This window comes from Vulpes lagopus, chromosome 8 (assembly GCF_018345385.1).
Source record: "Vulpes lagopus strain Blue_001 chromosome 8, ASM1834538v1, whole genome shotgun sequence".
In the NCBI taxonomy this organism is placed as follows: domain Eukaryota; kingdom Metazoa; phylum Chordata; class Mammalia; order Carnivora; family Canidae; genus Vulpes; species Vulpes lagopus.
This window is the reverse complement of record NC_054831.1, coordinates 32,941,511-32,957,889: the sequence shown is the minus strand read 5'-3', so window position 1 is coordinate 32,957,889 and position 16,379 is coordinate 32,941,511. Positions and strand designations below refer to the sequence as shown.

The 16,379-nt window shown below is 38.9% G+C and overlaps 2 protein-coding genes across 2 annotated transcripts in view; both read left to right on the top strand.

Moving 5' to 3' along the window:
* Window positions 1–327, top strand: part of ZMYM5 (zinc finger MYM-type containing 5) — a 61,389-nt gene extending 61,062 nt beyond the window's left edge. Inside the window, exon 9 of the mRNA XM_041765677.1 lies at window positions 102–327. Within this exon, the coding sequence (XP_041621611.1) occupies window positions 102–181 (80 nt within the window). The 3' untranslated portion in view covers window positions 182–327. The remainder of the gene's footprint in view (window positions 1–101) is intronic.
* Window positions 328–2,925: 2,598 nt separating this feature from the next.
* Window positions 2,926–16,379, top strand: part of PSPC1 (paraspeckle component 1) — a 69,607-nt gene continuing 56,153 nt past the window's right edge. Inside the window, exons 1-2 of the mRNA XM_041765688.1 lie at window positions 2,926–3,466; window positions 10,414–10,715. Coding sequence (XP_041621622.1) covers window positions 3,101–3,466; window positions 10,414–10,715 — 668 coding nt within the window. The 5' untranslated portion in view covers window positions 2,926–3,100. The remainder of the gene's footprint in view (window positions 3,467–10,413; window positions 10,716–16,379) is intronic.

Here is a 16,379-nt window from a genome sequence, read left to right as displayed (position 1 = left end):
TGCTCTGCAGAAGACAGTGTAATGAGAATAAAAAGACAAAAATGTTTCTTTCAAGAAGCAAGATGTTTAAAGCAGCTTCATTCTTTTTTTTTTTTTTTAAGGCATAGAGAGAAGCAGTCTCCATGCAGGGAGCCCGATGTGGGACTTGATTCAGGGTCTCCAGGATCATGCCCTGTGCTGAAGGCAGGCACTTAACCGCTGAGTCACCCAGGTGTCTCCAGCAGCTTCATTCATAATTGCCAAACTTGGAAACTACCAAGATATCTTTCAGTAAGTGAAAGGATGAATTAATTGTAGTACATCCAGACAATGGAATGTAATTCAATATTATAAAGAAATGAACTACTGAGCCATGAAAAGACATAAAGGAATCTTAAATGCATATTACTAAGTGAAAAAGGCAGTCTAAAAAGGCTACCTACTTTATTATTCCAACTATATGACATTCTAGAAAAGGCAAAACTATGAAGACAACAATAAGATCAGTGATTGCCAGAGGTTGGATGGGGAGAGGGATGAATAGGTGGAGCACAAAGGAGTTGTAGGGCAGTCAAAGTGTCTAAGGGCGCCTGGGTGGCTCAGTCAGTTAATCTGCTTAGGTTATGATCTCAGGGTCCTGGGTTGAACACTCAGCAGGGAGTCTGTCTCTCTTCGTCTCCCTCTGTCCCTCCCTCCACTCATAGTTTGTCTCTCAAATAAATAGATAAAATCTTTAAAAAAAGAAAGCACTCTGTATAATACTGTAATGGTGGATACGCGTCATCATAAATTTTTCCAGACCATAGAATATACAGCTCTGATTAAACCTGATTGGACTCTGTGTGATCATGATGTGTAAATATAGTATGATGTAAAAATATATGTGAAACAGATGTATCATTCTTGTGGGTTGATAATGGGGAAGACCACATATGTTGGAGCAGGGAGTATATGGGAAATCTCTGTAGCTTCCTCTTAATTTTGCTGTGAATCCAAAACTGCACTAAAAAATAAAGTCTAAAAGTAACAACAATATCTCCCTTAAGAGATTGTTTTGAAGATCAATGAATTAATAAGTGAAATGCAATTAGAATAATGCTTGGCAGGTTTTGCTTTGTCACGACCGGGAGTGGGGTGCTACTGACATCTAGTTAAGTAGAAGCCGGTCATGCTGCTAAACATCCTCTCACAACAAATAGTTATTTGGTCCAAAATGCAAATAGTGTTGAGGCTTAGATAATCTCCTCTAATGCTTTTGAGGCACCTTGATGTGGATGATCTAACCCAGGGAATGAATGTAGCTGAGGAAGAGAGGACTTAGAGCTGTGGCTTGCCAACATCCTGAAGATTCTTAAGGAAGATATAATGACTGAGGAATGGCCAAGGAGGTGTAAAAGCTCCAGGAGAATATGATAGTACAGAAGACAGAATGGTGTTTCTAGAAGGTAGGAGAAAAGTGAGCAGTAATAATGATAACACTCAGGGTATCAGAATATTTTCCAAAGATTATGCTGTAATTCATTTACTGTGCTCAATAACTCTGGTATTATTCCCAAATGATACATGGTGACACTCAGGCATGAATCTAGTGTCAAAAGCTGCTGAAAAGTTTAAGATTTGACAGGTAGGGATGCCTGGGTGGCTCAGTGGTTGAGCGTCTGCCTTTGGCCCAGGGTGTGATCCTGGAGCCCTGGGATCAGGTCCTACGTTGGGCTCCCTGCGGGGAGCCTGCTTGTCCCTCTGCGGGGAGCCTGCTTCTCTGCCTCTCTCTCTGTGTCTCTTGTGAATAAATAAATAAGATCCTTTAAAAAAAAAAAAAGATTTGACAAAGTAGAAGCCATCACGCATTGTGTCAAAAGAGGTTTCAGAGAGATGTGGAATGTACCACTGTTTACCTATTTGGATTTTTTCCAGTTTTTGTTGATTATAAATAAAGCCTGTAAACATTTGCATATAGTTTTTTGGGTGAACACAAGTATTCATTTCACTTGGATAATTAAGTCAGCATATGTTTAGGGTTGTGAGAAACTACTGAAATGTTTCTCAGAGACTTAATTTTTTTTTTACACTGGTTGAAGAGTGCCTGCCCATATCTCAGGAGAGATACTGAGCAGAACTGGGTAGTTCGTCAGATGCTGTATGGCTCACAAATCTTAAAAATATTTGTAATCTGGCCCTTTACAGAAAATATTTGTTGATCATTGTTATAGAGTATGGTCCATAGGAGTTAAGAATTTCATAAGCAATTTCATGGATCCTTCTCTGAGATGAATAATCAGCAGCACAATTACTGTATACAATGGGATAATCTTTTTTAAAAAATATTTATTCATGAGAAACACAGGGAGAGAGGCAGAGGGAGAAGCAGGCTCCAGCAGGGAGCCCTCTGTGGGATCGGATCCCACAGGATCATGCCGTGTGTCAAAGGCAGACCCTCAACCAGGAGTCCCTAGAATAGAATAGTCTTATCAGTAAATATACTAAAAACCTTGCTGTTGAACCGGGCAGAAATAAATGTTTATACGTGTTTCAATTACTGGGAAATGTCTTTTTATTCAGTGTGATGCATAGAATCTGCAAGTTCTCAATTTTTCCATAGTCACTGAAAATTGAGCTGGATATTTAAAAAGAATATGGATATTCCCCAAATCATTGTATTTTCATACCCGCTGCAAACATACAATTTTTCTTCCAAGTGCAATTCAACAGTCTAACTGAGGAGCTAATTGAACAGCTAATTGAGGACGACGGGCAACCGTATTTCACAGGAGCCTAAGACAGGCCTTGGCTCGGCGGCCCGCGTACGGCGGTGCTCCTGCGCCCGCCCTACCGGGCATTGCATGCCGTTGGCGCCAACAGTGCGCAGGCGCTTTGGCCCCGGCGCCGGCCTTTGCGGAGGGGCGGGGCCTGCAGTCGGCGTCTCCTCCTGGAACTGCGGCTGGCGGCAGCGCCATTTTGAACGTGCAGCTCCCGCAGCCGCCCGCGCGATCGTAAGGGCGGCCGCTGGGCGAACCAGCCGTAGTCTCGGACTTCGTCCGTCCGTGGCTCTCGTCTGTAGGTATATACAGAGGCACGGCTGTAGCTCTAGAGTTGTATCTGCTACCCGAGGTGAACCCCCAAGATGATGTTAAGAGGAAACCTGAAGCAAGTGCGCATTGAGAAAAACCCGGCCCGCCTCCGAGCTCTGGAGTCCGCGGCGGGCGAGAGCGAGCCGGCGGCCGCCATGGCGCTGGCGCTGGCGGGGGAGCCGGCGCCGCCCGCCCCCGGGCCCCCGGAGGACCACCCTGACGAGGAGATGGGGTTCACCATCGACATCAAGAGCTTCCTCAAGCCGGGCGAAAAGACGTACACGCAGCGCTGCCGCCTGTTCGTGGGGAACCTGCCCACAGACATCACGGAGGAGGATTTCAAGAGGCTGTTCGAGCGCTACGGCGAGCCCAGCGAGGTTTTCATCAACCGGGACCGCGGCTTCGGCTTCATCCGCCTGGTGAGCGTGGGGCCTGGCCGCGGGCGCGGGCCCCCAGGGGAGGGGAGGGCGGTGCGCGGTGGGGGCGCCGCGGGCGAGGGGAGGGACCCCAGGGGCCCGGGAGCGGGGAGGCCGTGCTCGGTGGGGGCGCCGGAGGCGAGGGGAGGGACCGTAAGGGCGCAGGGGAGGCTGTGCGCCGACGGGGTTCCGCGGGCTGCCGTCTGCCGTTTTCAGCCGCCTCGGAGCAGTCCTTGGTCACGGCTGCGGCCTGGGCTGGGGCACGGCGGCGCCTCCCGCTCTCTCCTTCCCGCCGCTCTGGCCGTCTTCCCCCAGAGCGGCGAGTAGCCTGGTGTTTGCGGTGAGCGGACTCAGTTTCCCGCCGCTCCGCGCGCCTGGCCTCGCTCGCACGGCTCGGCCCTAGGCGCGGGTAACCCGGTCTGGGGGTTCTAGTCGTCTGCCTCTGACGGGTCAGGGGTGGGGCTGCAGCGTTCTGCGGGGAGACTGCTTCCAGGCAGAATTGTGTTGTAAAGGAAATGAATTCGATCGGAATTTGGAACGGAAACTTCGGTTTTACCGGAAATTTCATTGGGCATGGAGGACCAACCAGCGGACTCGCTTCTTAAAAATTTTCCAGATCATCTTGGTTTCAACCAGACTTGCATGCGTTTGACAATAAACCATGTTTACCATCTCAGCGCAGCCTAGTTCTTAAACTGCAGTATTGGAACGGTATGGAATTCTTAGGTATCTAACGGAAGGTGCTCTCGTGATCCAACGTTCCGGTTATTTCCACATTTGGACGGGGGAATGAATGCTATACTATTTTATATTTTACGCGGACGTTTTACTTTTTTTTTAGTCTGTCTTAAAATTTTGTTTTCCAATAACATGGAAAGATTGTGCCCCTCTTAAATTAAAAAAAAAATTGAAACAGTGAGGGTTTACTCTTAAACGATACAACATACACTTTATTCCGTTTTCTTATGTGCTTTGTGGGGAATTCCATCAGTGTCCGTTACATACAGCTTTATCGTAATTCGTTACTTAAATGCTGTATTTTTTTTCCAACAAAATATTTTTACACAAGTGCTTTTTTGTGTGTGTGTTGCCTTTCTATTTCTAATTTGGCCCTCAAGTTTTTTTTTTAAATATTTTTTTCTTTTTTTATTTATTGATGATAGTCACAGAGAGAGAGAGAGAGAGGCAGAGACACAGGCAGAGGGAGAAGCAGGCTCCATGCACCGGGAGCCTGACGTGGGATTCGATCCAGGGTCTCCAGGATCGCGCCCTGGGCCAAAGGCAGGCGCCAAACCACTGCGCCACCCAGGGATCCCCTGGCCCTCAAGTTTTACGTGCATAGCATTTGTGGAAGCTTTCTTACAGGAGTTTAGCATTCGTGCATTCTTTTTTTTTTTTTTTTTGAGGTTAGCATTCGTAATTGGGTTCTCTTTATGAATGACCGGGGCAAAATTTTAATATGTAGACAGAATTGATTGTAATTTAATGACATTGTATTTTTTAGGGAGAACATTTGAACATTTAAAGTCTAAATGGCTTCAAGAGAAGAGTAAATCTTCGTAGAGTATTAATAAAACCTAGACGTTTCCTTAAAATTGAAGTAATCAGTGTGTTTTGAACATAAAATTATAAATTTATAAATATCTTTTGGACATTATAGAAACCGTTTGTCATTTGGTAAAATTATTTTTAATATAATTCCAGCGCTATCTTGAAGTTAGGTTTCTACAATGAAGTATTTCAGAGAATTTTTAGTAAATTTTTCCAAAAAGATGTTCTCTAACATTTTCATAGTCTTTAGCCTCTGTCACCATGTTGGTCTGTTCTAAGGTTGACAGGTTGGAGGAAGAATGGTAGGACTTCATTTTGGAAGCCTAATACTTAAAAGATAAGGCAATAGTGAATATTTTGACATGGAAAGTCTTTTTCCTTCTATCTTTAAAGCTATTAATAATCCCTTTTTTCCCATTAGTTTATTAGCCCTGTCCAGTAGAACTTTCCGCAGGGCTGGAAATGCTATGCATATGTTCTGTCCAATGTAGTAGCTACTAGCCCAGCCCTTATATGACTACTGAGCACTTGAAATGTAGCAATTTTGCCTGAGGATTTAACCTTTAAGTTTTATTTATTTTTAAATTTAAATTTTAAATTTAAATTAATCTAGATGTGGCTAGTGGCTACTATGTTTAACAGTGCAGCTCATTGTTTTTAGTTTTTTTAATTTAAAGTCTATGGGATTATGAAACGGGGAGGTGAGAAGAACTGGACTACTCTTGTCTGTTGCTTTGGGATATGCTCCTCCAAGCCTATCATGCTATATTTCTTGTGTAGTAATGTTAAAAATATGTCAATGGGAAATTCGAATTAGCTTACAGGATTTGACCTTATAGATAACTTTCCTGTTTAAGCTGAGCTCTATGATTAACAGGTACCCAAGCTTTAAATATTTCTGAACTAATACATATCTTTTTCTACTTAGGAAAATCATATAGTGTATACTTGATATGAATGTAAGTAATGGTGAAGTGGCCCTAAAATAATGGTGTAATTTTGTTTGATTTATATTTTTAGAAGTACTTTTTGCCTTTTCAGGAATTAATCTTTACAATTAAATTTTATTACACTGGTGGTTGTAGTTTTCCAGTTAATTGATGAAGTGAGACAACATTTTGGAGATGGTATAGGGTTGTCATCGCTGTATGTAACGGTGAGGAAAAAGAATTTAAGTGGCGTTTCCTCATAAGGTCCTAATCTGTATTGTGAACCCACAGTACATTATTTTGGATACATTTTGTGGAATCTTAGACCCAAAAGCTTCTTTTTAGGTTTTGTCTGGTTACTGTCATTAAATTGGTTAAATTAACTGAGAAGTTGTAGTGTATTTTTTTTTTTTTTTAATTAAGTAACCTCAACACCCACTAAGGGCCCTGAACTGACTACCCTGAGATCAAGAGTGGAAGGCTTCTCAGACTGAGCCAGCCGGAGTCCTAGTGGTGTGTTTTAAAGCTAGCTTAATATAGTTAAAACTGATAATAGTTTGACCTGAACTCTGTTTCTCCTTTTTTCTTTTCCTCTTTTAGCTTTAGTAAACCAGACTTCTGGAGTGATAATTCACAAAAGTGTGGTTCTTTTCCATCAGATTCAGATGTCTCCTTAGTGTAAGCAGGCCACTTATTTTTCCTACCATTCATGCTAGCAATGCTGACCCAATACCATCTCAAAAATTGCTGAGAATTTGTTAGAAATGCAAATTCTAAGACCCTACTCTAGATTAAATCTGTTGAATCAGAAATTGTAGGGTTGGGACCCAACGGTCTTGTTTTTTTTTTTTTTTTAAATTTTTATTTATTTATGATAGTCACACACACACACACACACACACACAGAGAGAGGCAGAGACACAGGCAGAGGGAGAAGCAGGCTCTATGCACTGGGAGCCCGACAGGGGATTCGATCCCAGGTCTCCAGGATCGCGCCCTGGGCTAAAGGCAGGCGCCAAACTGCTGCACCACCCAGGGATCCCACGGTCTTGGGTTTTAATTAGCCCTCCATGTTATTCTTATGCTTGCTAAGGTTTGAGAACCACTGTTATAATTAAAGAGTTAAAAATCAACCTAATTTACATTAATTTAGTCACTGGGGACTAAACCCTCTTCCCTTATGTTTTTGGTTTTAATTATGAAGTACTGTGTGCTTCTTACAGAGTGTCAAATATTAGAGATGGTGTTGTAGAATATTATTAGTGGGCCTGTCCAGCATGTAATTTCAAGTACTCTTTAAGTTCAGGGAAGTTCTTTTTTTTTTTTTTTTTAGTTCAGGGAAGTTCTTACTACAGTTTTAATTCTAGTGAAAGGTAGTCCCATAACACATTAAATGTAATCAGGTTAGTGTTAAACTTTGTGATTTTTCCATATCAAATTGTATTATACACATTCTATTGTGATTTGAGGTTTTTATTTAATATCTCTTTGACCTCTTCTCATATCATTAGATTGAGTTTTAATGACCGTATTGTATTTCACAGTATGAATGGACTGCTAGTTACCCAGTCAACTTCTGTTGATTGACTTGAAGGCTATTTCCATTTTACATCATTGATTTTCCTTTTACTAATTAATTTAGCATTCTTGCAGGGGTGAATTTTAACCACTAGCGAACAATGAGAAAAGATCAGGTGCTTTGGAAAGAGCCCTTGGAGATCCTAATTCAAGTGGTCTCTCTTTTGGGGTAGTCCCTTAGTTTCTTTCTTTTAAGTAAAAGCCTATGGTTTTACATTTTGTGTAGAGTGATACAGGAACATTACCTGGGAGGAGGGATTTATGGAGTATAGGTAGAGATTATAAATTCAGTATAGATCAGAGGCAGGTTACTTCAACCTATCTAGGCCTATTTCCCCAGATGTGGAGTGAGAATAATAACTATAAGGGTTATTATTTTTTATGAGTTATTATTTATAATATAATTATTATTTATAATAATAACTCTTTATAATCTCATTTTATAAGATTGTTGATGAGGATAATGGAAGCTAATGCCTGTGTATGTGTACATATACATATACATTTATTTTTTATTTTTAAGTAATCTCTCCTCCCAGTGTGGGACTCAAATTCACAACCCCAAGATCAAGAGTCACATGCTCTACCAACTGAACCAGCCAGGCACCCCACTACTCTTAAGTTTTAGAAAGTCCTCACTGGGTTCTCTTTATCTTTCTACTCCTAAACATTTTATTATGAAAAATTTCAGGTATATATAATGAACATCCATAGATCCACCATCTAGATTCTATAAGTTTTGTTATATGTGTTTTTTTCACTTATTCATCTCTCTCTGCCATCAGTTCTGGACTTTTTAAACACTCTAGCATGCTTATCATTAACTAGAGTCCAGTATTAATTTTTGAGGTATTTGAATTCTACATACAGTGAAATGCGCAGATTTTAAGTGTTGGTGATTTTAGATAAATGACATTTAGTTCAAACTCCTATCAAGATATAGAATATTATCATCACCCCGTGAAATTTCCTCATGCCCCTTCCCATTCCCAGTTATACCCAACAGCATTTTATTTTATCTTATTTTGTTTTTTAAAGATTTATTTATTTATTTATTCATGAGAAACATAGAGGGAGGGAGAAAGAGAGGCAGAGACACAGTCAGAGGGAGAAGCAGGCTCCATGCAAGGAGCCTGATGTAGGACTCGATCCCGGGTCTCCAGGATCACACCCTGGGCTGCAGGCCTTGCTAAACCGCTCCAGCCACTGGGGCTGCCCCCCCAACAGCATTTTAATTCAAGACTCTATTCCTAAAATCTGCCTCTTAGAGTTGTTGGATTATGTGACTTGTTAGATACAAAGTACCTATCCCTTGTTAGATATTTATTAAAGGTTTTCTGGTATTATTTAAATAAGAGTAATTAAAATTTTTAAAGTACTTTATTTTTGAGATTTTATTTTATTTTTTTTTAAGGATTTTATTTATTTGAGAGAGTGAGACAGAGAGAGCATGAGTGGGGAGGGTCAGAGGGAGAAGCAGACTCCCTGCTGAGCAGGGAGCCCAATTTGGGGTTTGATCCAGGGACTTCCAAGATCATGACCAGGTGCCTAACCAACTGAGCCACCCAGGCACCTGAAGATTTTATTTTATTTTATTTTGTTTTGTTTTCTTTTGTTTTGTTTTGTTTTGTTTTGTTTTGTTTTGTTTTATTTTGTTTTATTTTATTTTATTTTATTTTGTTTTATTTTTTTTATTTTATTTTATTTTATATTTTATTTTATATTTTATATTTTTTATTTTATTTTATTTTATTTCATTTTATTTTAATTTAATTTAATTTATTTTAGATTTTATTTTTAAGTAAGCTCTACGTCCAAGATGGGGCTTGAACCTGAGATAACCTGAGATAACCCTGAGATCAGTAGCCACATGCTCTACTGACAGCCAGTCAGGCGCCCCAAGAGTAGTTTTTAAAGGTAGCCATTTTGAAAATCTGTAAAAACATTCATTTATCTTTGTAAAAGTAGTTCTGTAGAAAGATTCTTGCATACATACAATAATTTAAAGCTGTCATGAGTATTTTAGGGATTGAATAAGGATCTATTGTGAGGTCAAGACTTTTTTCATAAGATAGTATATTCTCTTACCAAACATAAAATCTCAGTTCTCTCTGAGGAGTTCTTAGAACACAAAGAAAAAGAACATACTTATATTAAACTTAACAGTTTGTTGATTATGCTTAGATGCCCATATTCTATATGAACTTTGAATTCTTCAAGAAGGAAGTTCCCTTGAGGTTTCAGCAATGAATGTATTTTCGAGTTTACAAATGCATGTGCAGTTGATTCTGACTATAATTCTGACTATAATATATAACTTTTATAGCCCATGAATGTACGTGTTTGCTTCTCTAAATATAATGGAGAAATGTGTAGCCCTTGAAAGTATCTCAGGAGAAGTGGTTAACATTTGATGATTTTCACAGGTAATATAAAAAAGAAATAAAAAGGAAAGGGGATTTTTCTGGCATTGGAGAGGTGGGATGTTTTATTAAAATATAAATATCAAAAACATGGAGTGTATGGGAAATTCTGTTTTCAATAATAGCTTCCAGTAACTGGTACTTGGTCTCAAAAAGTAATTATGGTTTTCTTTTAATGTGTGTAGGAGATTTAAAAAAAAATACTTCAAATATTTAACAGCTGGTAATTTAGGAGTACATAATCTTTTAGTAATGACTTAGGACACTGGGTTTGGGACTTCTTACTTAAAATATTTAAACATACTTATTTTTGAATGATTAATACAATGCATGTGTATGCATTGACACAAAGACAAAGTGACCCTATCAGCCAATTCCAAAAGCTACCCAGCTCTTCTCACTAGAAACCACTTTTAAAAATTATTTGTGTTACTATTGTCTTTAAAAAGTGATTTTTCCTCCTAAAAAGGAATCCAGGACACTGGCTGAAATTGCAAAAGCAGAACTGGATGGCACCATTTTGAAGAGCAGACCTCTCCGAATTCGTTTTGCTACACATGGAGCAGCACTAACTGTCAAGAACCTTTCGCCGGTTGTTTCCAATGAGCTTCTGGAGCAAGCATTTTCCCAGTTTGGCCCTGTAGAGAAAGCCGTTGTGGTTGTGGATGACCGTGGTAGAGCTACAGGAAAAGGTTTTGTAGAATTTGCAGCGAAACCTCCTGCACGAAAGGCTCTGGAAAGATGTGGTGATGGGGCGTTCTTGCTAACAACGTAAGTTTTAAACATCTCATCATCCTTCTGTGCAGTTACAAATGGCCTTCTCTCTGTTCTGAACTTCTTTCTTGTACAGATCATACTGTCTTGGCATATGGTAAGTAGGTGTTAAATATTCACTGGATATAAATAAGGAATTTTTGTGTATCTCCAGAAGTTGGGAGTCCTACTTCTGACTTAATGTATTGATTCATATTTGGATCTTAAATGTTTTGTCTTAAGATTTTCTTTTTTTTTTTTTTTTTAAAATTTTTATTTATTTATGATAGTCACAGAGAGAGAGAGAGAGAGAGAGGCAGAGACACAGGCAGAGGGAGAAGCAGGCTCCATGTACCGGGAGCCCGACGTGGGATTCGATCCTGGGTCTCCAGGATCGCGCCCTGGGCCAAAGGCAGGCGTGAACCGCTGCGCCACCCAGGGATCCCTGTCTTAAGATTTTCATTCAGCTGATTGAATGTCTATTATATGCAAAGAAAAATTTTATATTTAAATAATGGATGAATGACATTTTAATCAACTTTTTAGATGCATAATTTTCATAATTAAAATGCACCCAATTTTAAATGTAAAATTCAGTGAATGTACTTATGTAACCTATAATCACAATCAAATAGATAACATTTTCATCATCCAGACAAGGTCTTTTATACTCTTTTGCAGTTATACTCCATCCCTTAACCCTGTCCTAGACAGCTATTGATCTTTCTGTACTCCTATAAATTAGTTTTGTTTTTTTTTTATTTTACGTAAATGAAATGGTATGTTTCATTCTTTTGTGTTTGGTTTCTTTTGCTTAGCATAATGTTTGAGATTTCATCCATACCATTGTGTATTTTGTTTCTTTTTATGGTTGGGTTTTATTCCATCATAATCATAGTTTGCCCAGTGCCCTAAGGGTGGGTGACTGTTCAAGTTGCTTCCAGCTATTGGTTATTGTGAATAAAGCTACCAGAACATTTGTGTATAAGCTTGTGAACACTCTGTCTTCATGTGGCTTGGGTAAATGGCCAAATTTTCAACTTTATAAGAAACTGCAAAATTGTTTTCCAAAATGGTTGTACCATTTTACATTCCTACTAGCAGCGAGCGGGAGAGTCTGGTTTAGTTACTCCATACCTTCACCGACACTTGATATTTTTGTTTTTTTGAATATTCTAGTGGGTATAGGAGTGTCTCATGGTGAATTTTTTCTTTTTAAGATTTTACTTATTCATAAGACACAGAGAAAGAGAGGCAGAGACATAGGCAGAGGGAGAAGGAGGCTCCATGCAGAAAGCCCGATGTGTGGGACTTGATCCCGGGACTCCGGGATCGCGCCCTCAGCCAAAGGCAGACCACTCAACCGCTGAGTCACCCAGGCATCCCTCATGGTGAATTTAAATTTTATTTTCATGACTACTAGTGATTAGCATCTTTTCATGTGCTATTTGGCTGTTTTTATATCTTTTTTGAAATGTCTTTTAAAATTTTTTGCCTAGTTTTTAATTGAGTGGTTTGCCTTACTGACTTAAAACATCTGAGTACATATCTATTTTATGATGATTTTCCCAGTCTGCTGCTTGCTTTTTAATTTTCTTAATAGTGTTCTTCAGAAAGCAGAAGTGAAGTATAAATTATGAATTTTTTTCTTCTATGATTTGTGCTTTTTGAATCCTTGTATGAAGTATTTGCCTGTCCTAAGGTAGCAAGGCTTTTCTTGTGCTCTTGAGACATTTTACAGCTTTATTTACACTGTGATCCATTTTGAGTATGATGTGAGGTAACAGTTCATTTTTTTCCATACAGCTATCTATTTGTTTCAGCACCAGTAATTAAAAAGATTATTAAAATTTCTCCTCTTTTACCTTTATCAAAAACCTGAGGGGAAAATCTGCATTCTTTTGTTTCATTTATCAGCATGTCTATTACACCAATACTTTTAAAAAATATTTTATTTTATTTTTTTTAGATTTTATTTATTAGAGAGTACAAGAGCACTTGTGCAAGCATGAGCCAGGGGGAGGGGTGGAGGAGAAAGGGTGAAGCAGGGAGCCTGATGTGGGCTCTGGTCTCCATCCCAGGGGTGGATCATGACCTGAGCTGAAGGCAGGCACTTAACTGACTGAGCTCACCCCGGCACCTCTTAAAGATTTTATTTTATTTTATTTATTATTTTATTTTATTTTATTTTATTTTATTTTATTTTATTTTATTTTATTTTATTTTATTTTATTTTATTATTTTATTTATTTTATTTTACTATTTTATTTTATTTTATTTATTTATTTTTTTTTTTAAAAGATTTTATTTATTCATTCATGAAAGACACAGAGAGATAGAGAGGCAAAGACACAGGCAGAGGGAGAAGCACGCATCACACAGAGAGCCTGATGTGGGACTCGATCCAGGGTCTCCAGGATCACGCCCTGGGCTGCAGGCGGCGCCAAACCGCTGCGCCACCGGGGCTGCCCAAAGATTTTATTTTTAAGTAAACTCTGCACCCCAATGTTGGGCTTAAATTACAACCCTGAGATCAAGATTGCATGCTCTACTGACTGAGTTAGTAGGTGGTGCCAGCCACACCAATACTGTACTTTTTAAATTATTTCATGCTAAAGTTTGTAATTAAGTAGTGTCACCTAACTTTTCTTTTTTCAAAATTGTTTTAGGTACTGTTTTGTATATCCTTCCTTACTTTATTCCCCAATTTGAGTATAGTTAATGTACAATGTTACATTAGTTTCAGATTATCTTTACTGATTTTGAAATCAGCTTGTCAATTTAAAAAAAAATTCTGCTGGGCTTTTGATTGAAATTGCGTTGAGTATACAGGTCATTCTGGGAAATATTGACATCCTCATAATTTCTTCCAGTCCATGAATGTGGTGTGTCTGTCCATTTACTTAAAAATATTTATAAGTAATTATAATAATTATAGATTTGTCATATTAACATGCCTTTCATTTTGCCCATGACAAAGTTTTTTTTATTTTTTATTTTTTTTAAAGATGTTATTTATTCATGAGAGGCACAGAAAGAGAGGCAGGCAGAGACAGAGGCAGAAGGAGAAACAGGCTTCATGTAGAGTTCAGTGTGGGACTCCATCCCGGGGACTGCGGGATCACACCCTGAGCTGAAGGCAGATGCTCAACCGCTGAGCCACTCAGGCGTCCCGAAGTTCTTGATGTTCGTATCTTTAGTCTTTCCGCTGGATTTGTGTGAAAATTCCTTAGTTCATTATTGTATTGATTCCTTTTATCTCTGTTAGTGATAAAGTGTGCCCACTTACTGTTTTATTGGTTGGGATCATTTTAAATATTTAATTATTTTAGAGTTTGGGGAACTGGATACAAAGACAATATAGAACACCTATTGGCCCCACAGCTTAGTTTAGTGATTCTAAAGCATTTTTCAGTTTTGCTTTGGACTGTTAAGCTAAAGCTGTAATTCACGTTACATCTGTTTTACGGCACTGCCAATTTGTTCCCTCAGATTTCTTGGTTTTGTTCTCTATTAAGAGAATGCTTGCAGTCCACATCACAGGCCTTGTTGTATTTTATTCATCTTTTGCTAAGATGTTAACTTCTTTGAGAAGTAGTTTTATCTTCATATAGTCATTGCCTCTGCAGCATCACTGATACTCTACTCTCCCAGTTTATTTTTTGTCATAGCATTTACTGTTTTAATTTGTATGTCTTTCTCTGCAGTAGGATGTAAGTTCCTTGAGGGTAGAGACTTTGTCTTGTTCAGCACTATAATCCTAGCACCTGTATTCTTTTTTTAAATTAAATTTTAATTTCAGTATAGTTAACATGCAGTGTTATATTAGTTTCATGTGTGCAGTATAGTCATTAAACAATTTTGTATATTGGTATTCATTAAGATAAGTGTACTTGTAATCCCCTTCACCTATTTCACCCATTTCTGCTCCCCACCTCCACCTCTCCTTTGGTAACCATCTGTTTTGTTCTCTGTAGTTAGAATCTGTTTTTGGTTTCTTTTTTTCCTTTGTTTTGTTTCTTAAATTCCACATATGAGTGAAAGCATATGGTATTTGTCTTTCTCTGACTTATTTTGCTTAGCATTATACTCTCCTAGCACTTACATTCTGGTAATTCCTGACCACAAAGTAAGCTAATAATTATTTAGTGAAGGAAGGAGGGAACTAAAGCAATAGGCAAGGCATGTGAGTAGTCTTTTTTCCACTGCAGGCTTTGATTACTTGGTAAATTTTTAAAGTTACAGCTAGGCTTTGGGAAATATTTAACCATTTCTTACTGGTAGCTTTTGGAATAACTTAAAAACAGTTTTGAGGGAATGGGCAAGGTGTTGAACATTGTATTATCTGTCATTTCATTATCATGACCATAATCATAAGCATGTTGGATTTTTACAACAATACTGGCTACTACCACATTTTTCAGATGAGAAAACTGGCTTAGAGATGTTAAGTAATTTGTGTAAGATTGCACAAATAATAAGTGGTGGATTTTAGTCTGGTGCTGCATCTCTTGCTTTTTATATTGTGCTACAGGTGGAATTTTTTGTAGACTATACTTGCTTAGGAATTTGTTATTATTTAAACCTCCTAATGAAACTCAGGATGCTCTTTTCCCTGTTTGTTTGAATAATTAGTATTAGGTGAAATGTAACTTCCTGGAAAGGAATTTCCTCAATGCCTTTTCGAAAGTGGGCTCCTTCTGTTAATTCTTTCTGACAGTACTGCGTTTTTCCTTTTTAGCTCTTAAAATGATTATTTGTTTACTCCTTTTTTGTTTATTTTGGTCTTTTAGAACACTTCAGAATTGTTTTGTTTACCCTGATCCCCTAGCCCCAAGTATGGACTTGGTACATATTGGGTAATCAAATATTTATTGACAGACTGATTGAATTTCAGTTATTGAGGATAATACAAGTAACTTATAGGAGTGGTATCATCGAGATTTAGTTTCTAAGTGTAGACTTCTTTTGTAATAAAAATCTCTTCTATCTCTTTCCTTTTTAAAAGATTTATTTGAGAGACAGGGGAGGGGGAGGTTGAAAGGGACAAGCAGGGATCCCTGGGTGGCGCAGTGGTTTAGCGCCTGCCTTTGGCCCAGGGCACGATCCTGGAGACCCGGGATCGAATCCCACGTCGGGCTCCCGGTGCATGGAGCCTGCTTCTCCGTCTGCCTATGTCTCTGCCTCTCTCTCTCGCTCTCTCTGTGACTATCATAAATAAATAAAAAAAATTAAAAAAAAAAAAAAAAGAAAGGGACAAGCAGACTCCTCACTGAGTGCAAGTCTGATGTAGAGCCCAATCCCAGGACCCTGAGATCCAGACCCAAGCTGAAGTTAGACACTCAACCAGCTGAGCCACCGGGTGTCCTGTATGTTTCAGTTCTTTTTAGGAAAAAGAAATTTTCCCCACCAAGCAATCCTTTTTTAAAATTTAATTTAATTTAATTTTTTATTTTATTTTATTATAGTCACACACAGAGAGAGAGAGAGAGAGGCAGAGACATAGGCAGAGGGAGAAGCAGGCTCCATGCACTGGGAGCCCGACGTGGGATTCGATCCCAGGTCTCCAGGATCGTGCCCTGGGCCAAAGCCAGGTGCTAAACCGCTGCGCCACCCAGGGATCCCTCAAGCAATCCTTTAATGTTGATATATATGGTATCTACATTCACTAATTGTTAGCAT